The following is an 8,740-nucleotide window of genomic DNA, read 5'->3' as shown; positions in this document are numbered from 1 at the left end:
TCTCACTAACAATTTTCCCTTACACCTAATTTACAATAAATGTAATTAAAACATCCCATAGAAGTAGTGTCGTGTATATATACAAAAGGTAAAAAAATATGTCTTTAAGGAGTTACTCGGGCAGAATGTGTTCGTTTCGTATAGCAAATTGTAATAAACATAATAATAAATAGAATAATGTCTTAAATTAAAAAAACGAAGGAATTTTGAAGGTACAAATAAAACTCTCGTATTGTTGTTTACTCTTAAAATTTTAGTTAAAAATGCGACAATTGTGCAATTTTGATGGAATATTCATTGAGACTTTACATGTTAATGATGATCTGTACTTGTTCTGCTCATTCAGGTCGCTGCAAGATAATCTAATTTTGTTGATGAAATCGTATGTGAAGCCTTCGGGTTCTTTTTCGTTAAAATGAGTATTACATTTTTCTACATTTTGCATGGAAAAAGTATAAAACAAAATTACAAAGAAAGTATTAATTACTATTGAATTCACTCTGTTTTGTTTAAATGATGATCTTTTGTTTTCGACTGAGTTCGTGTGCTATTTGTGATTTAGCTAGAAGAATGGTCTGCGGTGACTTTTGTTGTCATGGTAGCAATGAGGTGGTTGATAGCGTTGATTGACTATTAAAACTATTATTGCTTAGAGTAGCGGTAGAAATTGTATTTGTGGTCGGTTGCAAAACAACCGTATTTGTAGTGCCATCTGCAGCACTTGTTGTCATCATTGGCGGTAGTTTGATTTGGACAGGCACTGTTGTATTATCGCTCGTTGGAACCTAATTTAAAACAAAAAATGGTTAAATTTCATGGGCAGCCGAACGTAAAGTTTCTTTTTATTTGACTTACATGAAGGCAAATTGTTTGACAGTCGCCTTGCAATTGAAGCACCTGTTGCTGCTGCTGTTGAATCTGTTGCAGTATGTCATCGGTCGAACAATTTGTAGTTGTTAGTTCGGTCTTTATTGCGTTTGTGTCGATTGAATTTGATGCTATTGTTGCCATTGAAATCGATGTTATGTTCACTGGCATCATATTGGCAGTTGTAACATTCGTTAGTTTATTTGCGTTGGCGGTTCCATTTGCATGACTTGCAGCTGCTTTTTGTGCCTGGGCCTGTGCATTCATCTCCTCTTTCAGTCGCTTCGTTATATGTGACTATGCGGGCAGGAAGAGAAACGAAATTAGCTTAAAACTGAAGAATCAATATTCAAAAAAGGAATTTGGTGGTCGCTTACTTTAGTATGCTTACGAAGGTGATCTTTTCTATAGAAACCCTTTCCACATTCACCGCAGATCTGAATAAAACAAAATCAATGAAATTAATGTTTATCTTTCTGTGAGCCATAGCGGAAATATATTGGCACAAACCTCCGTTTTATCGCCACTATGAATGACAAAATGCAGATTCAGGTGCTCTTTTCGCTTGAAACCCTTTTTACACACGCTACAAATATGCGGACGTTCCGGACTGTGCCCCAATTTATGACGCTCCAAATGTTCTTTTCGTTTCAAACCAGCTCCACAAATATCGCAAATGTATCTGCGTTCTGTAATAAAATCAAAATGAAATGTGTTACCGCCGATCCAGTATCAATATCAATAAAATAATAAATTTTGCAAATACATACCAATTTTATGCACAGTTAAATGCTGTTCGAGATCAGTTTTTTCAGCGTATGCCATTTGACATTCAGGGCAACAGAAAAGAATGGTTCCATCGAGTGCTGTTGCTATATGCACTTGACCTGGCTTCGGTGGTTTTGGCTTCGGTGGCTTCTTCTTGTACTTTCGCTTCTTTTTCACCTTACCATTGGCATCCACTTCAATCTTTGTTTCGATTGGCTCCGCTATCATTGATTCCGTTTGTTGTGATTGCAAATCGTTCGATTGTAAATGTTGTGGCTGAGTTTGGATTTGTGTTAATACTTGATGCGTTTGCTCTTGAATTGATTCGATTAATTTTTGTTTATTGTTTTCAATTTCGCCCAATCCCGGATCTTGTTTTATAACAATGCCGTCCGTTGTTATTGTATCACTTCGTTTAACATGCATATTATCTGTGTCGAACTTTAAGTATGGTTGCAAATTAATTGAGATTCCTTGACGAGCGATGAAATCATTGATGTCATTACTTTGCTGTGTTGTGATCGTATTTTGTCCCCAAAATGGCTCTTGCTTTATGGTTATCGGATTTAATGCACTAAAATTTAAAAACAAAATAAAAATATTAATAAGTTGTTCTAACATAATCACAGAGAGAGAGATAGAGAAAGGTAATGCTCTACTTGTACCCAAAATGAGCTGTGACTTTCCTACTTATTTGGTTGAAATAGAGATAAACCTTATTCTTTGTGTACAAACAAAAAAAATAATCGACAACTCACGGATTTTCGTTTTCATCTTTAACGGAATTGTTCATGTTGCCATCAGTTGTCATATGAATGTTTGTTCCATCCGTTGTTTGTTGCATTTGTGGTTGGGCTTGAGCGAATAACTGTAAGTCTTGCGGTTGAATAGCTGCTAATACTGTAACACCTTCGGGTAAACCATGATTTGGGAGCATTTCACTTTCGGGTGGCATCGATACGGTGAGCACCGTCTGTTGTGGAAATCCCTGAATCGGCAACGACATGGGTATGTTTTGATATTTTGGTGCTTGGTGAATTTGATTCGGATTCAACACTTGAATTTGAACTGTTTGCTGGGCATCGCCGGGTTTTTCGCCAGGCATCGTGATTGGCAATATAAACGTCTGCGCATGTGATATATTCGTTGGCGCATTTTGTTGAATTTGTGTTGGAAAATTAGCGGTGGTTCCATCAACCGAACGCAGAAATTGTACATTTCCATCGGTGCCCGAAACCAAACTCACAACCTGTCCATTCGATGCAGTCAGATTTTGTGCGAATTTCGCTGTTGTAAATTGATGCAGCGATGAATTGGCTGGCAATCCGGCAAACTGCGTTGTGAACGGTGAAAAGTTCATTTTTTGAAACTAAATAAAAGAAATTGTGATAAAAAGAAATGTTAATTTTTAATATCATGTCAAAAAAGTCAAAATTCGACCGAAGTGTGATTCAATATGAAGCTGTTTTTTCAAAATGTGTCATACGATTGTGTATAACTATTCTAACTTACGTCGATTATGTTGTCATTATCGTCCATTTTTCTGGGGGTTTTTTGTTTACGCACGAGATTAGGCCAACAGTATTAAGTGCGTAAATGGCAATTCATGTAATTTCCAAATTAATCACTGTTGGAAACAGAGTGTGATTTATTATACTTCATAAAACAATTTTAATAAGACGAACTCAATTCAAATATATTTATCGTTTGCCATGAATCATGACAATTAAATGTGCCGTAAATCAACACTTTAGGAATTTGCAATATGCACGGATAAGATGAAATCTCACATCTTACTCTCCTCTATAGGAATTTCCATAAGTTAGAGCAGGACATGAGATGAGTTTTTCTCTCTCACCATTTCATATTTCGAATCAACGCACATACGATATGTGTTTGATTTAATGAGTATCGAAGATGCGATGATTTCGAACATTTATACTTTTTTACGAAAGTCAGTTATTATCAGAGACTGTTGAGCTCCTCCTCAGTGAGGCGTAAAGTATTAAAAGTTTAAAAAAAGTTATTGAAATTGATAATATTATGATTTTAGATATTTTTAATATTTGGCTCTTCACTCTACTCTTCAGAGCGCTCCTCTTTACATATGTTGCTCTGAGAAACAGTCTCTTGATTCAGTATTTTGCTTTACACTTCTTTTCAAATTATTTTTTTGCGAATTCATTTTTTCGACATGTTGATACTCTGACACATTTATTTGTCTATTATGATTCAGGTCAACCTATTCTTTTTTGTATTCTATTGAGTGCAAGTTCAAAAAAAGAGAAAATGTTTGAGCCGAAAACCAGTTGAACTGAAATTATTTTGATCCAATAGTCACTCTTTCACCAAAACACACATACATATGTTCACACAACCGAACGCTTCATTGGACAAATTGGCTGCGGAGTGCATAAAATAAAAGCAATATGTTTATTAACAACAAACGATAATTCAAAATAGAAAAAAAGGGTCTGAGATGAGCGTATGGCACAATGCTTAATCTAACTGCTAGCTGACTAATACGAAACGGTTTCGTCTCATTCGCAATAGCATATGTATTGCTGTACGCCATACACTTCGTTTCGTCGTTCATCAAAATTGGTTCGGCTACGTATTTCATAATATAATTCTACCGAACCGCTAATATATATGCAACTGTTATTTGTTTGCGTCTCGTTAAATCGTTTTATGTTGTCACGCATTGAATGCTCGAGAATGCGATTCGTTCGGCGCACTCACAGTATGAATGAAATAACTATCCAAGTGAAACAATACACAAACACACAACGCTCAAATGCAAAATTGAAAGATCACATTGAACATATTGGGAATTTACCCGCAACACCAATAAATGAAAACCCAAGGAGAATATCATCGTGTATTTGTTTCGATGCGTTTCAGAAATAATCGCGGAAATGATTGAAACAATAGAAAAGTGAAAAGGAAACATGGAAGAGAAAATAAACAAAATCAACTGACGAATGTTGGGTTCATTGCTTCATACGGTGGGAGTCTAACGTTTTCTCCTTAGTACATAATTCAAATGGAAATTAATTTCAACGAAAATAGTTGTGTATAGTGTTCGACAATGTTAAATTGATGTGCACACGTTACGCTTAAAAAGTGTGTGTATGCATTTTTGTCTTGTCATTTACTGTGTGATGTGATAGACCACAAGAAACAAGATCACTATAACTGAACGGCAGAAAAATGTGTTCGATTTTTGTGTTGTTGTTGTTTTTGGTTTCAATTTACATTCCCAGCGAATTGCGGTCGTAATTTCAATCCATTCAGTAGTTGAAAATGTATTATGCAATTGCGTCACGAAATCTTGCTACTTCTTTTTCTTCTTTTTTCACTTCAACTGTATTCAAAATTTGCAATTAAAATGTACGATTACGATGGTAAATAACAAAATTCCCATATAGAATATGAATTGAAACTCTTTTCTGTTGGTGTCGTGCTGTTCGCTGCCGATGGACCGAGGCTGAATTTTGAAGCAAAGCGCAGAGTATACACACTGTCAGCATTTAGCTGCAGCAAAGAGAAAGTAGTCACACGGCTTTCTTATAAGTCAAAATTCCAGATCATTTAATTCAACTTTCTAAGATCGAACCGTGTGGCAGCAGTGTAGGAACGGAGTACATACACGAAAATGAATGTGAGATCTCTTGTTGAAATTCACGTTGAAAATGATGACGGCAACAACAATGTCGATCATTCCAAACGAAGCAATCTCTTCCATGAAAATCGAAAGCACAAGCTTTCAGCGTACCAATTAATAACCACTGTAAAGGTCAATTCTTATGACTTTTATCGCTTTCAAAAGTCGAAGTGAAAAAGTGCATTGAAATTATAAAATTTACAGGAAATTTCCGACTTTTCAACTATTCACTAATAATGTAAACGCTGAATAATTTCATGCAATAAAAATATGAATAAAAAAGAAATAGCATTTTTTTTATTGATATTATATAAAAAAAATAATGAAACGAAATACACGAGCAACAAGAAGTGAAACGCGTTTTCATGCAAACAGTACACACCGATACATACACACAGCATAACCTTAGCTATACAATCGTTCGTTTGTATAAGACACTTTAATGGATATTGTTTTTGCTCTCTTCTCTCTTTGAACATTTCATAAAATAGAAAGTGATCTTAATCTGATCATTTGCTAGCTATTTTTATCTGCTTCAATAAATGAACAGGTAAATGTTTAAATCTTTGACTTTGAATGGGTATTATTTTGAATTTATTTGTCCCAAATTCGGTTCATTTATTCCGAACGATATTTTGAAAAGATATTTTTTTTTTCTATGAAAAAAATCGAATTCTTCTTTTTACAAAGTCACCTCCAAACAATCTATTTTTGTAATTGGCAATATTTTTTTCGTTTATTTTAATTCATCGATTGATGAATTATTTGCATTGATTTAAGTGGCATCAATTCAGTTCCGTTTGTAGCAAAAGTGAAAGTACGTTAACGATTGTTTCTTTTTCTCAAGGATTACTTTCAATTTAATTCAAAACTATGTATATTCACTTCAATTTTTTCATCTTTTTTCATAAATACCACTAGACAATTGCGTATGGAAAAATCCATTGAAGGTGTAAATTGAAATTTGGTTAAACGCAGAGATCATCGTTCGTTAATTTAAAGCCGTACAATTATTGAACTCTGTTTTACACGTTTGAATTAGCAAACTGTTAAGTGTACACACACGCGAGAAAAAAAAATTCATTCGACCCGCAATTGCACCCACTCAATCAACCATCGATCAAAACTCAATTCCAAGCAAAAGTACGGAAAAAAGTTTTCCCAATCGTAGGGTTTGTTTTCATTTTTTTTTATTGCTTCTGTCTCTTCTCTTTTTGGTGAAAACGGCAAAAATCACACACCAAACCAATCCTACCTCCAGTCTGTGGTGGAACAATATATAAACTGATCGTGCCATATTACACAAATTTTATTCACTCTTCGGCCAACAAATTGAGCGCACATAACAACAACAACAGCAGCAGCAATAGCATTAACAGTACCACTGTATAACTCGATACAACACACATACACCGAACTGTGCTGAATTTCATGGATTTATACAAGAGAAACGAGAGTACGTTTGCACAAGTATGAGTACTCACTTTGATGGTATACTTAGCGTGTTTTTCTTCTTCTTCTCTTCGTCGTCGTTTTGTTGCTGTCGAAATACAGCTAACGATCGATGTGGGAAAATACAGAGAGTTGTTTCTTGGATCATTACGACACCAGTTAACATTTCTGAAGCAATGCGCAGTTATCTTGGTGTTTGTGTGTTCGTTTCATTGGTACGTGTTAGACTCATTAACGATCGCCACCGAAGAAACAAACGAACCATAGAAAGAAAAAAAAACATCTTAAGACACAAGCACAACCATAAACACCAACACATTTACATGACCGTAATAGTGCTAACAACGAATCAGAAATCAAAACGAATCATAAACATTCGAATAATTTCATCAAAGACAAGTTTAAAGCAGCGGTTTCTTTAGTTTTACCAAATATGATCGATTTCGTTTTCTTCTGAATATTTCTCTAAATTATTTGCTAATGAACATACAGAGAGAGAGAGAGAATATGTGCTATTCGCAATGCATTTAAGGTAAACGAATATTTATAATGTTATTGTTTTGTGTGGCTGCACCGTTTGATTTATAATAAATAAGTGCGCATTGTTTTGGATTTAATTTACTGTTTTTCCTCTCGGCGAGCTCATATCCAATTCATATACGTTGATCGTTTGCTACGCAAGTGTATAAGACAGCCGCAATAATGAAAACGGTTCGCAAAGTGAATTACGATGAAGAAAGAATTCGGATAAGAACGACAACGACGACGACGAATACCACGGCAACGGTGAAGAGAGACCGATGTCAGAAGCACTTGTAACAATGCGATTTCTTTTATTCATGATCGACTCTGGGCTATTGTGAGAAATAGAGTGGTAATGGCAAATCGTGCGAAATGAATAAAATAAAAAAACTAACAAAACCCATACATAAGATAGAATCGTATGAACTCGAAAAGTATGTTACGGGCCGTATTTTTCTTTTTCTCGATTGCCCAATTTAGTGTTCATGATTCATGGCTTATGTACCGTTGGATTGTTGTTTGTTACTCGTTTACTATATGAAACGGTTGAATTGGCATATAGATCCGCATACACATCATAAAACTGATTCAATAAGAAAATAACACTAACTACAATGTAGCAAGAATGCTTAATATTCTTCTGGTTGCATTGTATTCAATATTTTATTGGTCCGAATGAGTATCACGATGCCGAAATACCAAAAAAACCGAAACTTTTTGCGACACACATCCGAATATACTTGATTTCGAACGTGCCTGCAAAAAGGCTGACCCAATTTCCTTTTTTACTTACAATTTTTTTTCGTTCGCATGAAATTCGTGAATGCGCGTTCTCTTTTTGTTGTCTTTTCGATCACGAACATTAAATTTAAAAGAGAGAACTGATTGAGTTTTAAAATTTAGCAGAAGGTCAGAAGGTACGATCATTTCGAACAAAGACGAAAATATCATCGAGAGAGATCCGCAAATATGAAAGGTGACGAGTTGGTATAAAGAAGCCATTCAATAAAATGCCGAATGGCAAATGTATAAATCGAAATTGAATTGAATTTTTTTCATGCTTGATCGCACTTTGTGGCGCTTTTACAATTGCAGTGGGAACTCACAAAATGTCATACTCACTATCCCTCCTCTATTGGTTGGATTTTTGGTTGGCTCCCATTTGCCACTACCTGTTGCCTCAACTCATGTTCGTCTACATTATGGATTTAGCTTTATGAAATTGATTTCATATACTGTTCAAATAGAGGTGATTAGTATTCCATTTGGGTGCTAAGCACCGCTGTGTATTATAAGAAATCTGTTATTTTGTGGCGAGACAATCGCTCAAAACTGACTCAAGCTTAATGGACATATTCAATTTTCACATTGTCGTTATATATCGGTGCGGGTTCGTTAACATTGTTCACTGCAATTTACATTATATTCATCTAATTGCATTCCAGTCATCGGTATTAATTGCAC

The 8,740-nt window shown here is 35.0% G+C and overlaps 1 protein-coding gene across 5 annotated transcripts in view; it reads right to left on the bottom strand.

Annotated features, from left to right (window-relative positions):
* Positions 1-6: 6 nt before the first annotated feature.
* LOC116350763 (transcription factor E4F1-like) overlaps positions 7-8,740 on the bottom strand; it is a 14,509-nt gene continuing 5,775 nt past the window's right edge. Inside the window, exons 1-8 of one of the 5 annotated variants that reach the window (XM_031782684.1) lie at positions 6,558-6,577; positions 3,148-3,262; positions 2,394-3,004; positions 1,638-2,209; positions 1,378-1,556; positions 1,245-1,304; positions 856-1,164; positions 7-785 (exon numbers count right to left, since the gene is read on the bottom strand). In XM_031782684.1, coding sequence (XP_031638544.1) covers positions 594-785; positions 856-1,164; positions 1,245-1,304; positions 1,378-1,556; positions 1,638-2,209; positions 2,394-3,004; positions 3,148-3,174 — 1,950 coding nt within the window. In that variant the 5' untranslated portion in view covers positions 3,175-3,262; positions 6,558-6,577 and the 3' untranslated portion in view covers positions 7-593. Of the gene's footprint in view, positions 786-855; positions 1,165-1,244; positions 1,305-1,377; positions 1,557-1,637; positions 2,210-2,393; positions 3,005-3,147; positions 3,263-6,217; positions 6,330-6,543; positions 6,578-8,740 lie in introns of those variants that run through there. The other 4 variants (XM_031782681.1, XM_031782680.1, XM_031782682.1 and 1 more) reach the window with 4 other exon arrangements.

Source organism: Contarinia nasturtii, unplaced genomic scaffold (assembly GCF_009176525.2).
Source record: "Contarinia nasturtii isolate CC-2019 unplaced genomic scaffold, AAFC_CNas_1.1 Cnas_scaffold_4311, whole genome shotgun sequence".
NCBI classification, from domain to species: Eukaryota; Metazoa; Arthropoda; class Insecta; order Diptera; family Cecidomyiidae; genus Contarinia; species Contarinia nasturtii.
Note: the sequence above shows the minus strand (reverse complement) of the source record. Positions and strands in the feature narration are given on the sequence as shown.